General features: G+C 45.1%; 1 protein-coding gene across 2 annotated transcripts in view; it reads left to right on the top strand.

The window, feature by feature from the left end:
- Positions 1-810: 810 nt before the first annotated feature.
- PRDM6 (PR/SET domain 6) overlaps positions 811-26476 on the top strand; it is a 78392-nt gene continuing 52726 nt past the window's right edge. The window contains exons 1-3 of one of the 2 annotated variants that reach the window (XM_075488238.1): positions 811-1189; positions 1871-2404; positions 11722-12029. In XM_075488238.1, coding sequence (XP_075344353.1) covers positions 1879-2404; positions 11722-12029 — 834 coding nt within the window. In that variant the 5' untranslated portion in view covers positions 811-1189; positions 1871-1878. Of the gene's footprint in view, positions 1190-1487; positions 1523-1870; positions 2405-11721; positions 12030-26476 lie in introns of those variants that run through there. The other variant, XM_075488240.1, reaches the window with a different exon arrangement.

The following is a 26476-nucleotide window of genomic DNA, read 5'->3' as shown; positions in this document are numbered from 1 at the left end:
TGCATGGGATACTATGTACGTGCGATATACGTAAGAGATTATGGTCCTCGTCTAGTTTTTCATACGGTGTCGGAAAGAAACTTAAAAAAAGCTGTTAAATACTCGCTAATACGTGAGCTCAACAACTGAGTAGCGGAGCGGAAAAAGCCGATTTTCAAGCAAAGCGGAGAGAAAAAGTCGCCAGGGATGGGAAGTTTCTCGCCACAGGTTGCATCTCCGTCCGCATACTTCTTGCTCTGTGCCGTAACCGAGCAGAGGGAGCAGGAGAGAGACGTGCTGGTGCTCGAGGGGACAAGGGATAAATTCTAGGGCGGTGAGTTCCCTCATCTCTGTTGGCACCTCCCGGGGCAGGTCTCAGGTAGCCGGGGGGAACGGGAGGTAGGTCACCCCAGGAGACATGTTAAGTAAAGTAGGTGGGACAGCGTCAGGACAGCGAAAAGGGCCAGGAAGGTCTCTCAAATCCACCTTAGCCCCCGAAGGGCACGAGGCGAGTGCAGCAAGGCCATGGCTCCCGGGAGCCTGGCCGGGTGCGAGGCGCTCGCTGGCTTGGGCCGGCGCTGGCCGGGAGCCCCCGCCGCCGACCCGCAGCCCGGCGCTGAGGACCGCGCAGCGGCGCGCATCCCGCTCGGGACCGCGCCGGGCCATTGTTCCCCTTCTGCCAGGATAAAGCCCGGCTCTTCCCGGGGCGCCGAGCTCCCGGCGCTGGCGGGGGGGGGGGGGGGGGAGAAGGAGGGAGGGAGGGAGGAAAGGAGGGACGGAGGAGGGAAGGAAAGAAAGGGACACCTTTAAAAGTTGAGCAAGGAACAAAGTGGGGGAAGTTGCCAAAAAAAGGGCTCTGCGTTCAGGCTCGCTGGTAACTTCCCGCTCCCTCCCCGCCCTCTCGTACACACCACACACACTTGTATTTTGCGCTGTCGTAAAACCCACGTGTCTAGCCCGGAGTCTGCCAGAGCCGAGCAAACCGCCCGGGCGCGACTGCGATGCGCAGCCACGGCAGAGGGAGCCCGGCGGCTCGGAGCTAGCCGGCCCGCCGGCCCCCGGCACCTGGAAGAGGATCACCCCGCTTCCCCGTGGACAAAGACCAGGAAAGTCTCTCCTCTCAACCCTCCTCCGGCTCGAAGGCTCCCGGGGCTGCCTGCACCTCCGCACGCCGACCGCGCAAGCAGCCGCCCCGCCGCCCCCCGCTCAGGTAAGGCAGCTCCGGGCCGGGGCGCCCGGCGAGGGTCGGCCCCGGCCCCTCCGCCTCGCCCGGCCCAGCCAGCCCAGCCGGGGCGCCAGCGGGGTGCCTTCCCCCGGGGGTGGGGTGCTGCCGGGCCGCGTCCTCCTCCTGTAAACGCTGGCGCGGCGAGCAGCAGCGGCTGGAGGGAAAAGACTCGCGCGTGTGTGCGTGAGGCTGAAGTTTCCTCCTCCTCCTCCTCCTCCTCCTCCCTGGTGTCAACTTTGAGAGTCGTTTGCTCCCGCGGAGAGGGGGAAGGGGGGGAAGGGGATGAAAGGGAAGGACGTTGCGTGCGCCAGGGACGGGGTGAGCTGCGCGCCTTTCGGGGCGGCTGGCTCTCCGGCCGCGGGCGTGGGGGGCTGCCGCCGCCGCCCTCGTCCTGCCCGCGCTGCGACAGCCTTGTCGCCCCGCCAGCGCATTTCTCGCGTGTCCGCCCCGGGGCTCTTCGGGCCGAGGTTTTTGCTTCTGCCCACCCTGGCACGGGCAGGGGAGCGGGGCGGGGACGATCCCGCGGCCGACCCCGGACAGTCGGCGCGGGAAGCCCACGCGTGGGCCGGCATGTCCGAGCGTGGAGAGCACCGCGGGGTCGGGGCGGCCCGGCCGGGGCGGGGCGGGGGTCTCACGTCTGCTGTCCCCTTCCTCTCCGCTCCGCAGGCAGCGCGATGCTGAAGCCCGGCGACCCCGGCGGATCCGCGTTCCTGAAGGTGGATCCCGCCTACCTGCAGCACTGGCAGCAGCTCTTTCCGCAGAGCGGCCAGCTCAAGAGCAGCGGGGCCCTCGCCCAGCTCCAGCCGCCCGAGAGAGCCGAGCCTCCGGCTGACAGCCTCCGCCAGCGCCCGGCCTCCCTCTCCTCCGCCTCCTCCTCCTCTTCCTCGTCCACTCCGTCTTCCTCCTCCACCTCCTCCTGCGTCGCCGCGGCGGCCGCTTCCCTGGCCGGCCTGACCTCCCTGCCTGTGACCCAGCTCCCGGTCTTCGGGCCGCTGCAGAGCTCCGAGCCCCCGGCCGGGGGAGCGCCCGCTCCCCTGCAGGGCAAGGACTTGTGCGGGGCCGGCAGCAGCGGCAGCCAATGCGGCGAGCGGGCTGCCGCTCGGTTCCGGTGCACGGCCGAGGAGCTGGACTACTACCTGTACGGGCAGCAGCGCATGGACATCATCCCCTTGAACCAGCACACCAGTGACCCCAACAACCGTACGTATCGTGCCCCTTCTCGCAGTCCCCGACCCCCATCCTCCGCCCTGCCCCGCACCGGGCCAGCCCAGGGACGCTCCGAGTCGGGACCGCGGTCGGTGCCTGCACCGCTCTCTCCATGAGGAGCATCCTCCTCCCTGCCCTTCCCTCCCTGGAGCTGCTTTTGCGTTGTTCCCGGTGCCTTCGGGAGGCGGGCGGTGACCCCTTGGTAATAGCTTTTCTTGTCCGAGACCCAGGTCCTGCCCTGGAAAGCACACTTCACCGGGAAGGCTGCTGTGGGGGTGGATTTCTCTCGGAGGGCTGCTTAGGAAAACGGATGTGGAAATGGTTCAGAGCAGCTTGCTATAAAGCCGGTCCCTTCTTGCCCTGCTCGTATCACTCCGTTCCTGCCTGGAAAGCCCGGGCTCGCTGAATACCCAGAAATCAATTACTCCTCCGAGATGGGCAGGGGAGAAGTTGCAGTTTTCGTCAGATGGACTAGGGCAAACTTTTCCTCCTTCTTATCTAGGAGTATCGTTTTTCTTTCAGACCTCGTTAACACCTCGCTGGTTTTAGTTTTCACCCCTACAGAAAACCATGGCATGGTCATTTAATAAGAAAAGCTGGTTTTCTAGACGAAAAAGGTCGTCTGCCTGACCGTCAGAATTCATTTAGCACTTGGTGGTTAGAAAACGTTTAATACTGCTGTTGCCAATTATAGATGTGTTTTGGTCTTCTGGGGGGGGGGCGCCCCTATTATTAAACTTCTGTATTGACTAGAGGTTTGTGATTTTAGAAATTGGTTCTGCCTGTGTTTTGTTCCTGTATCTGTCGGTCCTATGCAACCGAGGACATTCACGGGGGGAAAATAACTAGATGAACTATATTAATTCGTCAGATGTATTACTACCATTCAGAGCACACGGATCTGTCCCTGTTTAAACACTGGAACACGGCTTCAGCGTGTGCACTTTTTTCCATTGCTTCAAACACCCTCTCTTATCCTAAGGTGTCTTAAAATTCTTTATTTTTGTGTTCCTTCCCCCCCCAAAATGCCTTTTTAAGGAAAGCTGTTGAACAGACAAACGATACCCCAAACCGGCGATCTGTAAGCACATGCCCAAGCAAAACGCGGATTCGTTTAATTTCATTTCAGATGTGGAGTTTGTTTTGAAAGTTTCCATGAAACTCTGTTGTGTATTAATTAAACTGCGTGGATGCTAGCATAGTCTTAATCGTTGTGCGTACGTCTCGAAGAGCAAGAGGAAAGTTGACTCCGAGTTTGGTGGGGATTTTCCCCCCTTCTTAACGTTGGAAATCTTTCTATATTGGATACTGACTTTGTTCTGAGCGACTTCCTCATGCTTAGTTTTACTCTGTAGTGAAACGTGTTACTGTATTTTCTATTCTCGGGTGCAGAAAACGTGATCTCATAAATTACATGCACTTAATGGAATCTGAAATGCGCTTTTAATCGCCAACCGAAGCGTTCAGACAATACATGTTTTACTTCTCGGAGCAGCTCTGTAAATCTGCAAGATAAAGGTTTTAAAAAGAGAAAGGAAGATAAAAAAGCGATTTGGAGGGAGCATTTTTAAGGAGTGAGTGGAATAAAAGCACGCCGCCGAGTCGCAGGCAAAGTCTGCGTAGTTTCTTCCCAGTCGCGATATTAAAGGTGGGTTCGAGAAAGAAAACGGGCGATTGCAGAACGGACGCTTGCGAGTCGCGTCCGCCTGGGACGGGGCAGCGCTCGCCGTCTGAAGGACGGGCCGGGTGCTGCCAGCACGGTCTCTCCCTTTTTTTCTGCAGCGAGGTCTAAAAAGCCTTACCATTGAACTTGTTTACAAGGCGACTTTCGCTCCAGCGGTTATTAGTTGTCCGCGAGCAAAACTTTTCACCCGAGTTTTCAACCTTCTGGGACCAGGTGCGCTTGCTTTGGGCAACTCGTTCTTAAAAATGAAGGAAAAAGCGAACTGTAAGCGAGGAAGGAGTAGGGGAGTTGCAGTCCCTGCCGTGCCACGCACTCCGCTCACTCGCCCGAGCAGAGGCGCAGCAAAGCAAGCTGCAGGGCACCGGCCCGGCTAGCCCTGCGCGGCTCCCCGAGTGCCTCGGGGGTCACGCAAGGAGTCCGCGGGCAGGCGGGGTTTTCAGCCGCTTTGACTCCGTCCCTCGCTCCGCGCGGTGCACCGGCGCTGCCCGTCTGGGGGGAAGGAGGTCGGGGTTGCGGGTGAGGCGCGGAGCGATCGACTTCAGTTTGCGTTACTGGGGCTCGGAGCGCTCCTAGCTCCGGACAGCCCCGCCGAAGCTCCGAGGCGGACACACGGGCGTCCCGCGGGCAGGGCTCCCGCCAGCCCGGCACAGGGGCCCGCACCCTCCGCGCCGCGGGGAGCGGGGCCGCCGCCTCGGCCTTGCCCGTCGGCCGCCTGCCGAGCCGGGATGGGCGGCAGGGCCCCGGCCGCTGGCTGTGTCCCGTGTCTTAATGTGAGACGTACCTCCGTCGCGAACCAGGCCAGCGCTCCGTCTCCCCTTCTTCCCAAACGCCCGCCCCGCCCCGAGCACCCGCTCCTTCCCCGGGGCAGACCGCGTCCCCCCCGCTGCCCCGGCAGGATCCGCCCGCCGGGCTCACCCGCTCGGGAGAGGCGCCCGCAAACGTCGCCGGTCCTCCGGCCGCGCTCCGGGCGGCCGCCCCAGCGCCGCGGGGCAGCGGGGAGGCGGGCGGACGGGCGGGCAGCTCCCGCGGGGGCGGCGGCGTCGCCGCCTCCGCGCCGGGAAAGCCGAGGGGCGGCGGCGCTCCCGGCTGCCGCCACCCCGCCGGGCCCGGCTCCCAGCGCCCGGCCCGGCCCGGCGCCGGGCGGCCGCCGTGGGAAGATGGATGGGCGGCGGTTTCCCCATAGACACACGCCTGGATGGCCGGGTATCAGTGGCTGTGGCACGGTCCCGGGCGAAGGAGGGGGCGAGGGCCGCCGAGGAGCTGTGGGTTAAGTGCCTGTAACTGTCTTAAACCGAAAGGGGAAAGAAAAAAAACCCGACAACCCAGAAACCAAACCCTAATGAGGGCCCTGCAGTCTTTACTCCCAGGGAAGTAAAGGGGATTACGTTAAAACCCTGATAATGTGGCAGGCGGCTGGGGACCGTTTTCTTCCTAGCTCTGAATCTGGAAGGACGGGGGTATTTCTGGGCGCGGGGGGAGGGGCGCTTGCGCAGCCAGCAGGAGATCGCCTAGGGCGAGTTTGGGGGGTGCGGGGCCGGCTTGCTCCCGCGTAGGCTTGCCCCTCGCTGCTGGGGAGAGGCTTTCGCAACGAGAAGTCTGCGACTCCTCTACCTTCACCAGAAAGCGCCAACCTGCCACTGTAATAAATATGCTGTGTAAAACTAAAGTGTCAGGCAAGCAAGCAGTTTGCACGCCTCTTCCCATTCAATTTACGGGGAGACAGTGTATATATAACATGCTGCGAAGTGGATCGGTGTGGGGAATATTTGGATTTTTTTCTCTAGACTGCTGGTAACCTGTATGATTTAGCTGTTTTACATCATTAGTTACCCAGCACCCTTAAACATAGCAGATAGCCATATATTAGATTGAGGTTAGAGAAGGTGGTGACTGTTTATTTAGGGTGATAAAATGGTCCATCAGCAGTAATCTCCATCGATATGTGCCACCAGGAGATGAAGGATGAGGGGACAAGCCACAATTAATTGCCCTATAGTTTTGTAGGAGAGAGTGGAGCCGGTGCGGACTGAACTTCGATCTCCTCTCCCAGAGCCTATTCATCATCTCTACATTGTATATGGGGGTCTCTCAGGGGCAGGGGGTGGCAAGGTTTATCTACACACAATATTCTCCTACCCTTCTCATACCTGACACGGAAATCTAATTCATTCATACCTTCAATCGAAGGCAGGGGAAATCAACCCCACCTCTCGCCGCCCGCCCCCCACCCGCCTCGCAAGAAGAACCCGAACGCCGCTCCGCAAGCGGGACGGTCCCCCGACCCCCCCCCCCGCCACCCCGGGGCGCCCAGGCGGGCCCTCGCACACCGTCTTCCCCGGAGGAGCTGGGGCGGGGCGTCCCCGACCCCCGACGGGGGGCTCGGACCCCGCGGCAGCTCTTGCGCCGGTGCGGGAGCACCGCCCGGGCGGCCGGCGGGCGCGGCGCGGGCGCCGGCTCCGCTCCGCTCCCCTCCGCTCCGCTCCGCGCCCCTCCCCTCCGCTCCGCGCCGCTCCGCGCCGCTCCGCTCCCCCCCCCTCTGCCTCGCCTCTTCCGCGCCGCGGCTCGGCCCGGCCGGGGGAGAGCGGGGAGGCGAGGCGAGGCGAGGGGTGGAAGCCCGGGAGGGGGGTCGGGCCCCGGGAGGGTCGGGCAGAGCCGGGCGGCAGCGGCCGGGACCCGGTGCCGGCCCTGTCTCGCCGCCCTCCGGCGGCCGCGCCGCACCCCCGCGCCGCGACCCGGCCCCCGGGCAGGAGCCTGGGCTCGGCCCTGCTCTCCGCAGCGAGTATTTAGAACGGATAAACAAATAAGTAAAAGGAACCCGAGGGGAAAAGTGCATCTGTGTTTCGTCCCCGCCAAACCCTGCCTCAAGTCAGGCAGTCTGCGAGAAACTGCGATTAATTTCGCAAAAAGCGGTTCACGTCAGCGCGTCCATGAGGAAACTGAGGCACGAGGAACCCGTCATCTCTAGGAAGGCGCCAGCCCTCAGGAAGCGAAAGGGTACTGTCTCACCCAGCCCACCCTCCCTCTTAGCTGGGTACCCGGGCCCAGCCAGGGACGCAGGGCCAGCCGCAGTGATTTATAGGTGCAAGTGAGTAATACCGTGTGAAATGATGGCCACTTACACCGGATACCTGCATGCTTGCGGTGAGTTATGAAGCAGAGGGTCAGAGGCCACCCTTCTTTAATACCAGCAAACTGCAGGTATCCAGCGTAACTGCACCTTTGAAGCATATTATTGCTGAGACAGAAATGTATTTCTTTCGTTTATTGTTACAGCTGGTTTGCTGGTTAAAACACTTTGTTGGACTCTACCTTTCACCGACAAAAGCTTTCTCCTCTCAGATTTCCTTTATAATATGCAGTAGTAATGTTGTTTAGGTTGGAGAGTGTTTAGAATTATATTTTGGGGGCAATGATGTGTCCTTTCCCTTTTGCTTAGGTTTAGTACTTTTAAGTGTACTCACATGGAGTTATAGTGCTGGTATTACACTGTGTTCATTTTTATGGAGGCAAATAAACGATAACATATTGCACTCCTCCCAAAAGAGCCATACTGAACAGCTCCACTAGGAAATAATTTAATTTCTTTTCTTGCTTCTTCCTTGCCTTAATCCTCCCATCTATAGAGCATGAACGCATGAAGTGAGAAACTGATCTCCTTCCAAAGAGTCTGGCTGCATCTGGGCCGGCAATGGAGCATTCCCACTGACCTTACCTTCTAACGTCTCCTGATTTTATCAGGAGACACTCTGCTCTGACTGCAGTCCTCCTTGGTTTTTCCATTTGCAGCAAATCCCTCAATTTTCTCACATTTCTTGCTTATTCTTGTCCTGATTTGGGGCTTGACTGATGCTATTACAGCCAGTGGAAATATTAATTTCAGTGGTCCTTGGAGGAGGCCTGTACTCACACAGCTGCTCCCTGAGGCCAGGATAGGAGGAAGGGCGCGGTACGTCTCTCCGTGTTGCTCTGTGTGGCATTCCTCTGGAAAGCTCGCACTTTTCCCACCATGTTCCTTTTATGTGAACTTCCCACACCCATGTGGGTCTTAACGCTTGCCATCCAGTTTGGAGACTCTTGTGATGTCAGTGAACCACAGCGCTCTCCCTCTCAAAACCCCCCCTTCTTTTCCATGTACTATTAAGCAAGTTGGTGCACTGTATCACATCCTACTTTGCAGCATCCATGAAGATGATGCTGTTCATCCTTTCTGTGAGGCAGGGTAGTGCGCAAGTCTTGAACTTCTCCCTTTTTTCCCCTATCTGGTATTAAGGACTTCCTTCCCTTGTCCTCTGAGGCAGAGGAATCCACTACTTACTGTGACTGTCTTTAAATGGGTGATATAACGTTATTGAAAGTGTGCTTGGGTCAAAGCCTTCCATGTATCATTACACAAAAGGTAGTCACAGAAGAGGAAAAGGTGCACAGTAACATTTTACTCAAGGCATGGTAAAATATGTCTAGTAGGGCTTCCACTCCTTATAACATTTATGAGGAATTTTTAAAGTTTTATTTGTGCAATTGCATAAAAACTAGAGAGAGATGTATAAAGCATGCAACTAAGAAGAATTTCAGTACTGCTTAGTATTAAAGACAGGCTCCTTCCCTCTCATCAACAAGCCATAAGCCAAAACAGTTTCAGAAGATGTCCTATTTTCCAAATTTTCAGCTTTGCCCTGGCAAAGGAAAAGGAACACAGCAGGACATCAGATACTGCCGCTGCCAAGCGTTAAGGCATTACCAGTGTTTTTGGATAGTGGAAAATAAATACCACTATGTGTAACTTTCTGTAAGGGTAAGTGACAGTAACACAGGGTTTGTTTATACTCCTTGTCAATTTCTTAATTTCTTTTCCTTGAAAAGGTAGAAATAAAATGTTTTATCCACACTCATGCACACATATTGTCAGGACAAATTGAAGAAATCCTTGTTCTAGGCAGGCACTAAAGGTTGTGTGCATGAAAAGTTATGCCTATGTGGCAGCAGGATGCAGGAAATTGACACTGAAATTGCCTGAGTGGAGTCATGAAGATGCCTTAGTATGTTTAATGTAAGTTGCTACAGAGACACGGTGTCTCCAAGAAAGCCATTAATAATCAGGTAGTTGGGAGGAGAGTTACACATCTAGAAGATTGTCAAACAGTGCAAACAGGTCGGATTCAAGGGCCAGCCCTGGGTGCTAATTGACATCATGGTTAGACATCCTCTCTTTAAGGCCTCAGTTTTCCTGTCAGATGTTTTCTTTCTAACTTGCATGGTAAGATGCCAGATTTGTTTAAAGTGTACTCACATGCCAGCCTGTTTGGGGTTGGTTGGTTGTTTTTTTCCTATTTGAGATCCTTTCCTGAATGATCTCCAATGCCAAACTCCAGTGCAGCCCCTGAGATCTGTGGATATGCCAAAAACACAGGGTTTCTTGATGACTGGTTTCGAAGAGGAAAGAAAAAATGTTGTGGTGATACCTCACTTTCCAAACTAGCTGTGGAAACAACAACAGAAAACCCCCCGGCATGTACTTGCTGCCTTTTATTCATCATGCCTGGGAATGGCTGTAGGAATATCTGCTGCATAATAATCTTCTCTCAGGACTAGCCAGAAACCTTTCCCCTGGGGTCCTGCAAATCTCATCCTCCAGCCACCTCTAATTGACGTGCGAGCAAAAGCCCTCTGCAGTTGCGGCTTAACCCAACAAAAGAGTTGTTTTGCGACAGGGATTATATTGTCAAGGAAAGGCTTTCACCCTCCAGCCAAAAGGCATTTTTTTTGCCAACGTAAGCGCGGGCCCACTAGAGCGCTTTTTGTCCTGTGGCTGCCCCAGTGTGCTGCAGTGCCGGCAAGGGCTCTTCTTCCCTCCTGCCTCCCTGCCCTTACACTGCCTGACAGGTTAGGGATGGAGAGTTTCATACGCAAGCCTTCTTCTGCAGGGGCACCCATCAGAGTAATGCACAACTCAGGGCTTGCTTGCTTGCTTGCTTTCTGCCAAGATCTGTGATCGATGTTACCGGTAGAGAACTTGAACAGACGAGCACCAAGTAGAGACACATGCATTTCCTGCAAGACTCAAAGGTGTAACGATTTCAAAGGAATTTAGCTTCCACGTGTAACTTGGAAATATTTTCATATTGCTGAATGCATCATTTTTGTATGGTACAATTTAAAAGAGGATGACAGGAAATAGTGCTTAGAAAGTGTGTCTAGAATTGGAGAATGCAAATAGAGGCCATATTTTGAAAATGCAGCTTTTATTATCCTTTAGCAGCTTTTACTGAATAGAGAGAAAGGTTCTCCTTTGAAGGCTCTGTAGGGGAGAGGCCTACATAATACATAGTATATCCACCTCGGAAAGAAGAACAGCTGAGTCAGTCCCCCTGAGAATTGAAATGGTGGTTACAGGCAATCTAGCAAGTCTAAGTCTGTGGCTTTGACCAAGAAGCTCCAGCTTCTATAGTGAATACTGTGCTTTATTTTTATTAGAATGGGTGTAGGTCGTATAAAATTATTAGGGGAAGGATCTAGGACTTGCCACATAAGTACTATGGCATAGTTATTGTTTTTCCTTTGTATTTCTGGAATAAGTTTATATGAAAACCTTTACTGTGCGACAAAAGTGAAATGTGCAGAAGACGGTAACCTATTTCAACTGATTTATTGTTATGTTAACTCTGCATACCTCCAGAGAAATGGATTTCCTGAGCATGAAACATTTTCCTGGAAGTTGTACTTTCATGGCATGGGCAATGGTGTGCAGTGGAAACATTTAACCAAAATTTTCTTTGCTCCAAAAAGAAAAATCACAGTAGGATCTTCCCAAAATAGAGAAACACCATCCATTATTAAGAGCAGTTAGGGAAATTAACATTTTTACAAACTGGTCTTTTTCATGGGAGCTGCTCACAAAGCCAGACATGCTGTTTTTGGTCTTAGCCTCAGCTACGTGTAACAGGCAAAGAACATGCATTCCCATTCAATAAAATTTTTCAAAAATGTGCTAGGAATCAGTAATATTTGCTATATAATTTCCATTCAAAGATTAGATTCGGCTATAAGAGAGTAAATGTCCATGCATGCTCCCATTTGTGATTCATGAAGTTCTGTTTTATTTATTTTATTTTCTAAACAGACAGGCATGCACACACGTGTTAATGTAAAAAGTAGAGTGAATGTTCATTTAAAATAAGGATGAAATTAAATCCTGTTCCAATTAAACCCTTGGGCTGAGCTGTGGTAAGGCAAATGAGGGGGACTTGTAAGGCATTATGACTGTGTTTTAAAATGTCTCATGGAAACACACTGGGATGGTTTAAATGTGCTATTTATATTAGTCAAAAAATGAACCTTAAAAAACTACGTTAAAATAAATGAGTCTTGGCAGGTCTGTGAACACACCAGGCTTGCAAAATGTCTGCAGGGTTTCTGCTCAGCCTTTGGGATTTCTTATTAAGGGCTTTGGTGAGATTAGAAAAACCATCCTAAGCAACATGCCAAAGGGCATGCATGGTGTGTATGAGTGCCGAGCTGCCATGAAATGATAGGAAAAGTAGAGGGATCTGCAGGATCTTGCCTGTGGCAGTGGTCATGGTGGTGGCCAGCAGCACCATATTGATAGTGTTTTTCCCTCTTTGCCCCACAGGATGTGACATGTGTGCTGATAACCGCAACGGCGAGTGCCCCATGCACGGCCCCCTCCACTCCCTGCGGCGCCTGGTGGGCACCAGCAGTGCTGCCGCAGCAGCCCCGCCACCGGAGATCCCAGAGTGGCTCCGGGACCTGCCCCGGGAAGTGTGTCTGTGCACCAGCACAGTGCCTGGCCTGGCCTACGGCATTTGTGCAGCACAGCGGATCCAGCAGGGCACCTGGATTGGGCCCTTCCAGGGAGTCCTGCTCTTGCCAGAGAAGGTGCAAGCAGGAGCCATCAGGAACACTCAGCATCTCTGGGAAGTAAGTCATCATCTTTCCTTCCTTGTCAAATTTTGAAGTAGACATTGAGTGTAATTGTATGTAGTACTAGCACCGTTCACTAGCCGTGAAAAAAAACCAACACAATTTAAGTAAGCCCACCCAGCGGATTTGAAAATGTAGCCAGTGCAAGCAAAAGCCTTGCTGCACTAGGGGCAGCCAGAAAACCAGTAGACACCTCAGAGCTCCAATTGGTTTGCACGGGGACAGCAGATTGTTGCAGGTGCTGTCACACAGAATAGAGAGACATGGCCAGAGAAGCCTGATGGTTACAACACATGGTGCTCTTTACATTTTGACCCGAGTAACAAGAGCTGATGGAGCTCTCAGGTCACAGTACCAGCTGTATCACCTTAGTCTGAGTAGCATATGTGGGTTGAGATGGCGTACTGCACCATTGCTGTGGCCTACAGACAGTCCAAGAAAGCTGCTGAAACAAGGGCAGGAGCCTATTCTACAGCCCATCTATTTGCACAGTGAAAGTATTGGTGCTTGTTCACAATTCAGTCCAACTCTGGTCCTGCACCGGCCATACATTCCCTTAATGATGCTTTCAGTGCTTTTGTGTGAAAGCCGCTTTCAGCTCTCTGAAGATGTTCTTTTTTTGTATTTGTCACCATCTTAGAGAGGGTAACAGTGATAATTGATATGAAAGCATTCCGACTGTGATAGTTTGGTTTATTTTGCTTTGAACACTGACTGTGGTTTGGCAGAACAGATCATAAACCCGCTATTGTATTCCTTTGGCCGTACAGGGACATCCATGGCTGTCACTGTTCATGACTGTGTACTTTTTCTCCAGTGAAGCACTGGAGTTTTGTGCTTAGGTATAGTGTACACAGATGCTAACAACAGCAGCTTGTGGTAAGTTAATTTAGAAAGAAACGACAGCATACGCTCATTTTACACACAGATCTAATAATTCATAGGGAACACGTATAATCCCTGTGTGTGTCAGTACTTCTTAGTTACAGGAACAGCCTACGGTCTGCCTAGTCCTTTGCCATTCATTTCTTCTTTGCTTTGTGCTGGAAGGTGTAATTTCTTAGTTCTGCTTAAGTCCTCTGTAGCTGCAGCTTCTGCTCACCTCAAGACTAACTGCTACGGAGAGTCAGTAGAAACGTGCCCATAGATCTGCAGGTGATATTTACCCATCTAGACCATCATTTACTCTTTAGAATATAAGGGGACGTGCTTGCTGGTTAGAAGCCCGACGAGGAGTCCATGAACATGCAAAGAGTGTTTTTGCTGTCTTCAGTGGGTATACAGTAAAAGTGAATGGATTTTTAAAAGATATTTGGTGTTGTGGAGCCAGCCATGTTGTGTATAGCACTTGTTCACGGAAAACCTGTGAATATTTAGGTCGTCAGCTCTTTGGGACTGCTGATTACTTCTTTTAATTATTATGTTCTATTTTTGCATACTATCTAATATGTTTGACTTCTTTCTATAAGTAGGAGCTCCTATGCATTTCCTATACACAAAGAAATAGTAAATAACACATCAGGGTCTTTGTCTCAAAGTATTTACCCGAAAGAGTCATTGTGGCAAGAGGGAGATTTTCACATTAAAGAGTAAAAGATCAGTCTCAGAACACACCTAAATGTATTCAGTAAAACTGGATGACTTGCAGTCATTGGGAGTTTTGTTACTGCCTTCAGTGGGGATGGAATTTCTTTTGTATAGCAGATATTAATAAATCGGACTTAAATCTGTTCTTACCAAAGCCCAGTGATTATAATGAGAGCATTTTGGGATATGTTATTAATCAAATTTTTTTAAATGGAACATTCTATAATGATGTTGGAGGCTTTATGTTCAATATTAAGAGGGGTTTTGTGGTTTAGACTATGCTGATTAATAGAATATAAAATAATAAAATAACAAAATAAGCTTGCCAGATCATTAAGTTACATAAAACATTGAAATTTAGCTAAAATAAACGCAGTTAGAGCATTTTACATTATCCTTAAATATTTACATTATCAATTAATTTTTTAAAAATTATGAATCAGTTTTATGCAAATTAAGTTGCAAATATTGATATCTTTTTTAAATAAGGAAGATTTTTTTAGTCTGATTTCAGATGAACTTAAAAATTGTTTTAAAGCAATGAAAGGAGGAGGTTGTTGGGGGGAAAGCCAAAATCAAAGAAGAAAAAGATGTTAAGTAAAAATAAGAAATAGTACTGATGTATGTGCCAGATTCCGGCCATCAATGGGTGTCAGCTGAGTTTTTGTGTGGGTTTGCTCTTCTGTTCTTAACACACAACACAGATTTCCTGTTGGCTAGCAAAATGAGTGTGTGTATTTTAAGTGAATTATCTTAAAAATAATAATTAGATTTAGTTTTTTTGGGGAGGTATTGTGGGCAGCTCACAGTCTCGGATTATTTCTGTTAATGGCAAAAATTGTTAGCAAAGAATCACATACTTTAAGCTCTAGCTAAAAGTTTTGGCCGTTTCTCATTTGTTTTGACTTTCAATTTGGTACGTTTTATCTATCAGAGAACTAATGTTTAATAAAGAAAAAGTATAGCAAAAGAAAGTAATCAGAAAGTGTGTGTGATTTTACAAAGCTGATCTATGAAAATAAATAAAAGCAATTGAAAGTATGTATCTGAATAGTCTGTATTCTTTTAGTCTATATGGTATAGGAGTGTGGATTAAATCACTGTAAATGTTAAAGGAATGTCTCGTCATTGTCCCTTTATAAAGTTGTGGCTCTAGTCAGTTCTTTTCTACCGATCTTTTCAAGATAGCTCCAAATACAAGTATGTCCACAGATCAGTCATTCAGCATTAGGTGTTGATGGACCTTATAGAGAGAACTTCTCTTTCTTAGTACTGTAAATAGCATTCTAATATTTTTTGTCTCAGCACTGCGAAGTAAAGTTGATAGATATTTGTTTTCATTTACAGTTCTTTGTTTTCAGTGTACACCAGAAAAATAGAAGGGCTATTGCAAAGACTTTTAACCATAGTTACTGATGTGGCAGCTTTTTTAATTCTCTTTGTTGTGGGAAACATCAGAAGCACTGCATTTGATGTATAGTTCAACGCTATGGAAATATGCTTCAGTCTGTCTGCACAAGTGTTCCCACCATGCACTCAATGTTTGCTTTGTATGTAATCCATACAGCATAATGTACAACGATTCAGAGCAAATTACATACCATTCCATTACCTCACAACAGGCCTTGACACCTATGGGTGTTCATGGGAAATTATAGAGTTCTCTCACAATCAGCCAAGATAATTTTTTATAACTTACAGAAGGATCAGCCCTTCAGAAAGCCAAAAATTTTAGTCATTTTTAGTTGTAGTTCTTTTTTTTCTCCTTTGGCCCACTCCTATCCAATCCAGAGTTTGCTTGTATTTTATAAAAATACAATAAACTCTGATTTGTTTAAAACAAAAACAGGACTGGGTGTATTAAGTAAACACTCTCTTTGGTAATACAGGCATTTATTCCAGCACTGCTTGATAATATTTCTGATCTTTTTTTTCCTTTTTTTTTTTTCATTTTGAAGTAATGAGAACAATCCTTTTGTTATTGCAAAGAAAACAGAGACTTTCTCAGCAATTAGGTCTTACTGATGAGAATGAGATAATTTTCCCCTAATGTGTTTTCTAATAAAGAAGTGAAAAGGCACACACTTGATTCCAACATATATGAAAACATTATCTCAATTATTAATGTGTCCTTACTCCCTGGAGATAAATTAATCTAGTTGCACATGGTTTCCCCTTTCTGTTTAACATCAAAATTTAATAAGAGTAGACTTAGGGAATGTATACGATATACACTTAAATTCTATTAGACTAAAATACAGAAGTTTAAAACGGCTATACATTTTAGTAGTCAGGCTCCAAAGTTTTTCAGGCTCCAAACTTTCGACTGTGAAATCTGGAAACAGCTAATTCGTAAATGGTCTTTTCCCTGCAAATGCAGTTTAGATGAAAAAACTTCTACTGACAGACATATCAAAGGATAGAATCTTACAGTTTCCTTTTCTTCATTCGCCTGATAACGAGTTTGCTGTCTTTCTTGATTTTTTTTTGTCAGAGGTCAAATAGTTTTTTTTTCTTGGAATAGCCCAAGAATGTCAAATATATTATTTCACTTTATTTTAGCTTGACTTAATTTAAGTTTTGCTTTTCTGGAAGAAATACTTTTTCATATGTTAGTTTTTTTACAGGGATGAGCAAAATGTATGTATAGCAGGGTGTTCATTAGTAATTACAAAACGCTAAGCCTGTGTTACTGATTTTCCCCTTAAATAGACAGGATTAACTGGCACTAATAGAAAGTGTGCATGTCATTTTAATAAAGTACCATTTGGGTACTTATTGGCCTTTTTGTCCCTCAACTGAAGTCAAAGAAAACATTGCCTTTGACTTCATCTGGACCAAGAACAGGCATTTTGCTGGGACGCATGCTGACCAGAGTCCATACAGCGGTACTGTGCATTTCTGTACAAATTAATATGCAGAGAGAATCCTTACCTTTCAAACGAAGCACTCATTCCAGTTATGGTGATAGATTTGTATTCAGATTCTCAAGGCTGTAATTTTGGACTAAATTCTCTGTTACAGCAAAGCACTGGGGGATAGAATTATGTGCATGCCGTAGTTCTAGTAAAGTGAAAATTACGTTTCTGAGCAATCCATCATCTAGCATTCTAGACTGCTTGTCAGCCCTGTTTCAAATATGTCATATTAATGAAATTCAAATAATTTTGTCTTGAAAAAAAACCCTTAGTTATATTACTATTATATCTTAAATTATGCAGCGTAAGAGCTGGTGCCATTCTGTTGTTTTGTTTTGCCTTTTCTGAGGATTTTGTGTGGTGCACCACCCTTGTGTTTATTTTCTATTTAAAAAGCACAATAATTTTTACTTTTACATGGATATTAAGTTCACATACTGCCTACTGGAAATACCCCTAATGTTGTGTTCAGTAGCTTGCTAAGCTGAAAGTTCAGTAAGAGCACATTCGGTGCCACAGCTTCTTTAATTTACGTACCTTAGAAGAAAATTGCGCTAAGCCACTGTAAAGCAGCTTGCTAACATTAGTACTTCTGGATCACTTAGTAATCATATTTTTCCAGATAACTTTTATAAGTTATAGATTCCTTACTTAGTGTCAATATAAAGTTAGTTTGATCCCAAACATAAAAGCTGCTTTGTGTTTGATTAATTCTTATTCTTAGGAAAGCTAAACTAAACCTTGATGTTTCTTTTAGAAACCCTGTGATTTTTATAAGACTTTTTCATGCCTTATCTTCATGTACCTCAGTGTCTTCAGTATGTTTATTCCATGTATGCAAGATATCTATTGTATGCCTGAGCCGATCAATAAGCCTAAGCACACGTGCAACAAAATAAATCTAATTTGGCACGGGGACAGATTCTCTTCCTATTTAAGAGACTGAAGTTTGGAATAAACTTCGGTGGGCAGTTGGATACAGCCCCAGAATCTCAACAGTGTTACTGAAAACAGTAATTCCACGGACTGCACAGAATATGCACACGTCAGGACACACACTATTCCCAGGAAAAAAAATATTTTCTAAATTGCCAGATCACGCAGGGACTGTCTGTTTTTCCATGGTACATAATCTCACCTTGGAGATTTTATTATGTAATACGCAAAAATACTGAAATGGAACACAAATAAATATAAAAGCTCATTCCTGTCCTTATTTGACCACTACCTTTCTGTATTGCTCGAAAGTTATCCAATCACCAATATTACAGAAACACTTGCCCTTTTTTTTTTATTAGTTAGTAAAAGCAGTTTCCATTGTTGGAGGAAATCTAGTTGGTAAAGGTTGAAATTACTCTTAATTTATGATACTATTAACAGTGAATTATTTCTATTGACTTTTGATTCAAAGTGGGTGAACAAAGGCAGTATTTTAATGCGATATGCGGCTATCCAAAATGTGTTGCGTACGTGATGCCAATAATACATTGGTTATAGATTTGATAAGCCGAAACTGCAGCATGCACTTTTCAGGGTGGCGGTGATGTTCAGTATTTCGCAGAACTGCTTTATGTGTTTTCGTCCCCCAGGTTTCACGGCATCAAACATGCATGGACTTTAAAATGCAGACTTTTAAGTAACCGCTTAACATAAAAGCTGGAAAATTCAGCCCAGGGTATACTTTCCTTCCACACATATGGCACCTTTTTCAGATAAGTTACAGAATTCCATTATCCAAATTGTTACACATGTGTGACAGAGGTTGACCTTTAGTCATGTCAATCCTTTTTGTGTAGGCCTCGGGCTCCAGCCTAATGGCTCAAAGCCTGATTTACTCACTGTAATAAGGGCAGGAGGTCGAGCAATTGTCAGCTTGCCTGCTCGTACTCGTCTCAGAGCCTGGTTGAAGGCTGTTAACACAAAGCTTTTCAAAGTGAATTTACAACCACCACCACTGACAGAGGCCAATCAGTACACCATAAATGTCAGGTTAGTGAGATTGAGCAGTAAGTAAAGTACTGGCAGCCCTCTATTGGCTGAAATCAATTGCCTAAGGTTTAACTGAACTGAGAATAGCAATCCGTGTGTAACTACGTCTGCGGAACCGGCTTACGTGTGGAGAGCAAGTTGGAGAGTGGATTAGGTAGAATTACCCACCAGCGACAGCCATGGCACCAAGCCCCGCATACGAATGCAGGGCTTCCACGCGGGTGGTTCTCCTTCCATACCAATGGTGCCTGCACTGATGTGACTCGTGGTCACAAAGTTGTTGGACCTGCCTCTTAGTTCTAGAAACAAGATTATGCTTTTTTATGTACAGAAGAAAAAGGAGAAAGGTAAAACAGTGTGCTATCTTACCTGGATAAAGAAGGCTAGGAAAGTTTTTAATGTATTGGTTCAGTAATACTCGACTATGCTTCGTCCTCGGTTCCAGAGAAGGCTTTTTCATAAGGAAACTGTGGCTTTTTGCTGTCGGCTTGTAACTGGAAACTATCACAGAATTCACTAATGAGTGATTATGTACCTGATGGTCTGAATATCCATGAGATGTAGTTACCCACAAGACTGAACGTTTTTATCATTTTGTGTAGTGACAGCTTGGACAACAATTCATTTGGCTTTGAAAGCATCAGCATTAAAATGTAGGAATCCATTAAAATGCTGTATGCCAGGATTTATAAATTAGGCAATTTCCTTGATTATTGCAATCATTTACAAAATTGATTGTACCAGTGTGGTATAAGCAGATTTCAGCAATGATCATTGACAACAGGCACATCCTCTAATATCTATACTCTTTGTTCCCTAAAAGAAAAGCCACTCTACTACGAGGTTATTCTCCATCTCAAGGTCAATTATGCATTGAAAAAGTCTGCTAATGTAGAAGATCACACATCTTTAAAGGAGAACCACATCAGCTATTTATAGACTGTAATGATAGCCACAACGCTTATTTTTTCTTCTGTTTGTAATTTGTTTGCTGACGGCCAAGGCATTCACTTGAGTTTGTGGTGCATATTCTCTTTGTGATCCGCTATTGAAAGGTAAATAATTTTGGCAAATTGCAGCTGTAAATATTTATTTGATTGAAGATTTAAAAGTCAATAATGTGTTTTATTTGTTGCATCTTAAAGTTCTAATTAACCTATAGATATAGTGTATAGTAACTTGATTTGGGTCAATTATTTCTGCAAGACATAATAAAGACATTATGTCACAAAGCAAATACACTCTAGAAGTTTTCCTATATTAAAACAAATACAATAAAGCCGCAAGATGCTAGCCACCAACCACAAAACCACAGTGCTTTCTACTTGCGTGAAAATAAGCAATATGCATGGTAAAAAGCTATAAATACTAAACCCTAAAATGCAGGTGATTACAGGAGATTCTTTTTGCAAACTGTAGATGAGGTCCAGTCATAGCTGGCAACAAGCTAATTTGTGTCAGGCCTCATGTAGATCATGAGCTTCCAGGACTAATATCCTGCAGTTGTTAATCAGTGCTTGCTCAGACAAGATAGCCATTGATGTCACTAGAAACTTTGATTTAATGAGGTCTTCAGGCATGACTGAATAACACAGTATCACTTTAATCACAATTCTTAAATCATTTTTTTCCAAGATAGGCCAACCATTCTTTCAGAACCACAGAGCCACCTGCATATAGTCTGCCACTGTCTATACAACGACAGTAACACACAGTTACATAAAGGTACTCTTGTAAAAATGCATTCATTTGACCTAAGGATAATATTTTGCTGCGAAGAAAGGGAGGATTGCATTGCCAGTGACTGTGTAGTAGTGCATGGCACTTAGTTAGATAAATACTAACATCAAAGAAAACTTTTTTTTTTTGTATCTGTAACTCATAAATTTATTGTTTGTACTACGTTGCATATTTGTTGCATGGATGTAGCAAGATGTACGTAAACAATTCCATATTTTAACAGTAATTCAACCTGGTGCTTTCTGTGTAGAGACCTACTGGTGTATAAGCAAGCAAATTTAGTGACCCCAGGGCATTTCTAAAGATGTTTTGATTTCATCTGTGGAACTACAAAGTAGAGAAAAGTGGTTTTATCATGAGTATGAGAACCTCCTACTGAAATAGAGGCCATATGAAGACTCTGTTCTTCATGTCGTTTACCTGTAACAGAGCAGTGAATTTGGAAATAGAGTAATGGTCAGCATTTGTTACAGTCCTAAACTGGAAAAAAAAAATAAAACCACATTAAGTGAAGTGTCATGTATAAACCAAATAAAGTAAGCAAATCTAGGGTTCACGATTTTTACCTAGGCTAATCTTCCAGTTGTGTAAAGGTCAGGTTTTTTTTTTAAATGGTTTATATGTACTTTTTGCCTGATGCCACGTCAACATTCACTGTGGAAAGCAGGGTATTAGTTTTTATCAATGTGTCAAAAGAACTTTTATAGCAGTACAGATTGGTAACTGATACTATATTTAGACCACCTTTTTACAAAATGAGCTTACCCTTGAAGTAAAAATAATTTTTAAAAAGTGTTCAATTTTCTATATTCTATTTCTATTTCTATTTCTATTTCTATTTCTATTTCTATTTCTATTTCTATTTCTATTTTTATTGAAGTTGGCTTGAGTTCTGTCCCCATTTCCACTGCTCCAGTAAAAGAAGGAGATGAAAGAGATGCACAATTACTTCGAGAAAAATGAGAAGGACTTGGGTATAGTTTTTTTATTTGTAAGATCAGTTGCTAATAAAGCACATCTTCATTTCCAATTGGAGATGTGAAGTTTTGCTGAGCTATAGGTATTTCCTTGGGTTTGTGTTAATTCATTTTATTGTGATCAGTAAGATTTCAGTGACGGCTGTGGTAGCAAAGTGACATTTGTCCACGTCTAAAAAAATGAGTTGTCTTTCAGAGCAAACATTCTGAGAAGTATTTGATATTTGATGGAAAAAACTCCCAACTTAAAAAAAAATTTGATTCTCATCCACAACATAGGGCCATTCTCCGTTTCAGAGCAGGAAAATTGGTGTACAGGTTGGTTAGGTGCCTCTAGATGGCATGCATTTAGAAAGTTCAGGAAGAAACTCTAACATTTCAGAAAAATAAATATGTTTCTTTTTAACTAATGCAAAAATATCATCAGAATGCTTATGCAAAATGATAGGTTCCTGAAAAAAACTTTGATTTTTAACAAAATGTTTTTTTCATGCAGAAAAGTGGAGGTTGCAGATTAGTTTTTGACCAGATCTAACATAAATGCACAAAAAGTTATACAGACTCACAAATTTCACTTGAAGCTGCTGTAACCCTTTGAGACAGTTGGCAAAGTGTACCAAGCTAAGACCTCAGCTGTGTTTTCAACAGTGTTCTCTTTTCCATGATCCCAAACCTGCAAATTGCTAAGTACCATACTCTGGCTCTGGCATTTTGCTGCTGAGAGGCACTTCCTGAGAAATCTGAGATCTTGTTTCTGTGTTGGGACCAAAACTTTTCACCCAGCTGAACCTCTTCTGTTGTTCATGGACCAACACAGGAGAGTTTAATTTGTTGTAAATCTTTCAGCATATTTAAAAATCAGGTAAGTAGTTTAGGAAGTTCAATTTCTGATGCAATTTTATCACAAAGATAACCAAAGTGAAGACAAACATTGGCATTTTCTTAGACTACACACTAATCATGAAGATGTTTAGGAAAAAAATTGGGTACCATATTGATGTTCAAATCTTTGCATCAGTGTGGTCTCATCTGAATTTAATTCTCTTTTCTTTTCTGATCAAACCAGGATCATGTTCAAGTTACTTGGAATAAGAGGTAGCTTTTTAGGAATACTAACTTGCTTGCTTGTTTGTCCAGAATGGTACCTATTGAGTCCCCAGTCTAGGGATTTGGTGAATTTCCAACAGTGAGAGCTCTCCAGCAGAAACCATGTGGCCTGGACACAGGGGTGTCTCTAGCCGACCATATGGTGGAACATACATTAGAGTAGGCTATATATCTGAGCCTGGGTGGGCTCAGACAGTAACTCTGGCTGAGTAGCTATTTGACCTTGGAGTCTGCCATTCCCAACAAAAGATGGCTGAGGGTCAGGCTGAGGTCTGCAGCCTCCCTTTCCTCCAAAGACTACATTCGTCTGTCACTTTTCTTAACCTTTGTGGGTTTTTGTTTATTTAATAAAATGTTAATTTTTATACCCTAATTACCCAGAAGTGACATGTCCCAGAGGCAACAGTGTTGCAGAAGTTTTACTTCATTCTTTGAAATAGATTTTTCCTTTACTTTTGAAAGGCTAATTTGTGTACAATTTCATTGTTTGCTGCCAAGCCAAATCAGATGGCTTCTTTTTTAAAGATATAGCAACTGTCATGTTGGATCACTTTAAGGACTTTGTAGGGTCTTAAGGTGCTTAATCCTTCATTATGAGTTTATATTTCTTCCACGTCATTACTTATCTCTTCTGAAATCTCACAGGTCCACATACTATACTTTACGCTATTCATTCCCACTCTATGGCGTGCATGTCACAGTGGCTGTATTTATGATCAGAAATAGCCAGCAATGCCTCTCAGGACGCTATCAATCACAATTTGAAATAACAATGATAGCCACTGAAGAAGTTTGCACAAGGTCTTCTCCCCTCTCTGAGGCTGAGCAGCACACTGCTCCCATACCTCACCCAGCCACTGGTCGGTGGGTAGTTCAGGAAAAACACTCCTTTCTCTGTCACATTTGACTTTCAGATCATCTGTTTTAAGGGATGAAATACATCAAGAATTTAAACTTGCTGCTGCATCCACAGAGAAAACAGCCAGCTACAGCGATAGTTAAGGCAAGGCAATTCCATGTCTTGGCAATAATTTATGATTAGAGCCAACCTAGTGAAGGTACGAACCACCATGGTGTTTGTTTTACTATTTTTTACCTTTTCTTACTTTTGTTTTATTATTCTTTACTTTTTTGTTATTTTTACTTTTTTATTAAATTCTTATTTATTTTATTATTTATTACTGTAAAAGTCTTACATAAAAAATGCTTTTTGTGATTTCTGAAAAGATGTGCATTTGCCTCAGTGTTTTCTACAAAGAGGGCAAATGTCCTGGCATTTCCTTTCTGAGTGGAAGATGATATAATTTATTTGGAGAATTACCAGTAAGTTTGCTGTTGAGAGCATCCGTTTCTAGTTCTAGCTGTAATCCCACATTAACTGTGGGAAAAAAGTTTTCTCTTTCACAGGCAAAGCTGGACTGGATGTACATTAATATTTTGATAGTTTATTCCATTGCTTTATTTAAATAATGCCACAGTCAGTCATTGAAACTTGATATTAACTTATCTGGTAAATCTCTAAAAGAAGTAATAATGAGAAATTTGTATGTAAGAAAGACTTTGTAGAGCAGCATACAAGGATCAGATTGCCACAGACTGAAAGTCTGGCTGAATTTCTCCCTCCTTCATACTCTTCGAAGGTCTCACCATAAAAATCAGAGCACTAGGTATCTTCCACTTTTCCTCAGCAAATTCATGTATCTATAGGGACTAACAAAGTGGACCTTCAGATCATACGGTAAATTGGGGCAACAGACAGAGGCAGGCTGCTAAAACAATGTTATTGAAGAAGACAGAGAAGAGGACAGCAAGGCAAGGTAGTGCCAGTGAGTTTGGAGAAAGAGCCAGGGCTCTCTCAGAGTATGACTCTTGTAGGAGATTACTGCCATTCTTTCTCTTTGTTCTCAAAGATTACAGGTAATTTTACCACTGTCTCACAAACAAGGCTAGGCTTGTCTCATGAGCATTGCAGTGCTGATCTATCTATTATTCAGTTTTTGAGCTGGCAGTGTCTGATGATGCGTTGTGGATATCCCACAGAAAGTCACAGGCAAAACTTTAAGCAATAATAGCTTTCAGAATTAATCATTTTCTCCCTCCTGTTCATGTGGTTTTCTGTTCTGGATTTTTCCCACTTTCTTGTTGATTCATTTAAATATTTTATCTAGTTTAAGGCTTCAAAAACTGGCAAGTGCTACAAAAGGTAGCTTTGTGAATATTCTTGAGCATGCAAAGCTTTTCTTAGAGATCTTTTAGTGTGTCCTTAGCATTGCACTAGGAAATATGGTATCACACCAAAGGTGGACCATAGGCAGGCACAACTGGGCACAAGCTTGCTATGTCTGTGGTCTCAGCTGACCATACAGAAGCCTGCTGTGGACTGGAAGCCATGTGGAAGTGTGTCTGCTAGCACAGTGTCGTGCCCAGGGGAACAAGTCCCACCAAGGTTAATTGTGTCATGGTCTGAAACCGGATTGTGCCCAGGCAGTGTTTTTTATGATTAGAGTGAGCTGGATCTCTGTGCCTCCTGACACAGCTTTGTCCTGTGCCTGCTGGGGAAAATTTTTGTGACTATTTGACCAACACCTTACTAGATTTTCTGAAAACTTAAAGATAAGATAGGCTTCCACTTTAGCTGCAGGTGATTTATTCTAGCAGTAACACTGACAGGGCTTCTTAGTGGCCCCAAGTCAATCCTGAGCAAATGGTGCAATTGCAAATACCAGAGAAGCTCTTATATTGTGTGCTTTATAATAGGACAGTTTTGCACATACACACAAGCCAAGTCAGTACTAACATTTGCTAAAACTTCTCACAAATCATATGGTTGAAAGTTGAATAGTTTCATATCAATGACTTGAAAACTCCTAGTAAACTTCACTATTTAAACAAACAAACAAACAAACAAACAATCAATCAATTGCTGTGCCTAACTATGATCAATTGGGTAAGAATGTTCTTTTCTTGTGTGCATGACAGCTATAAATGGTACAAATGGAGGCCTGGATGCTGTAAGCTCATACCACAATGTCACTGAATGATTCTGAGCTTTCATTTACTCCCTTCAACTTTGTTGGGAGCTGGTAGTGTTGAGGAGCTTACAGAAAGCATGGAGTGGCTTCCAAGATCAGCACTCCTGAGCTTTGTCCCAGTGTCAGATTGCAGGATTTTTTAGCTCTTTTCATTCTATGTTTCATGGTGGTTGTACTTGCCAGTGAATAAAAAGACTCCAACATTACTCCCCATTCCAGCAAAACAAAAATGGTAGGAGTTTCAAAGAGGACAAATATTTTAAATTCATACATCAGTCTCTTAAACTTTCTATCCTGGAGGATTCTGTTGGAAAGGCACCAGGGGATGAGGAGAGAGGCTTTGGCTTTGTGCATGAGTATAGGAATTTCTGTTTGAGTTGCCCATAAGCATTACAGTATTTAAGTCTCCAGCAGAAGATAGCTATAAATTGTATAAAATGAATAGTATCATGTGACTGAAATATCTTTAAAGACTTACCTTGTGTCTAGGGACCACAACCAGAGAACAGTGGGAAAAGAGAAGAGCGTACAAGGTGGCTGTGGAGGTGATCAGTTTCTGGAAAATAAGCCTTTGAATGGAGTTCTTAATGGGCTTAATATATTGTCTTCATTATAGAAGAGGTTAGAGTTGATTTTACTTCTTTGTATGGACACTTACATATGGAAAAAAAAAAAGGTGGCAGATGGGCTTTTCTATTAAATGGATCAGACGGGATGGACAAAATACCACGGCTAGAAGCTGGAGTTAGACAAAATGCGTCTGAAAAGAAGGTAATTATGTTTTAGAGTAGTTAAACATAAGAATATCTTACTAAAAGGGGCAGGTACCTTACTTTGACTCTTTAAAGGGTCATTAGATGTGTCGAGTTCTGCATCTTTGGGTTGGATGATCTGAGACTTTGCCTTCACAGTCTGTGAACCTCCGAACTCTTTGCTTTACCTCCTAGGCCATACAGGAGGAGAGCAAGACTGCCTGCATCTTCCTTGTAGCACTTTGCATAAGGGTGTCATTTTCAGTGGGGCATTTACTGCGAATTTCTTCCCTCAGCTGTCCAGGTAGATTCTGCTTTCTCTTTGCTTTTTGGTGGGGACAG

This window comes from Mycteria americana, chromosome Z (assembly GCF_035582795.1).
Source record: "Mycteria americana isolate JAX WOST 10 ecotype Jacksonville Zoo and Gardens chromosome Z, USCA_MyAme_1.0, whole genome shotgun sequence".
In the NCBI taxonomy this organism is placed as follows: domain Eukaryota; kingdom Metazoa; phylum Chordata; class Aves; order Ciconiiformes; family Ciconiidae; genus Mycteria; species Mycteria americana.
The sequence above is the reverse complement of the archived record's forward strand: the minus strand, read 5'-3'. Positions and strand labels throughout refer to the sequence as shown.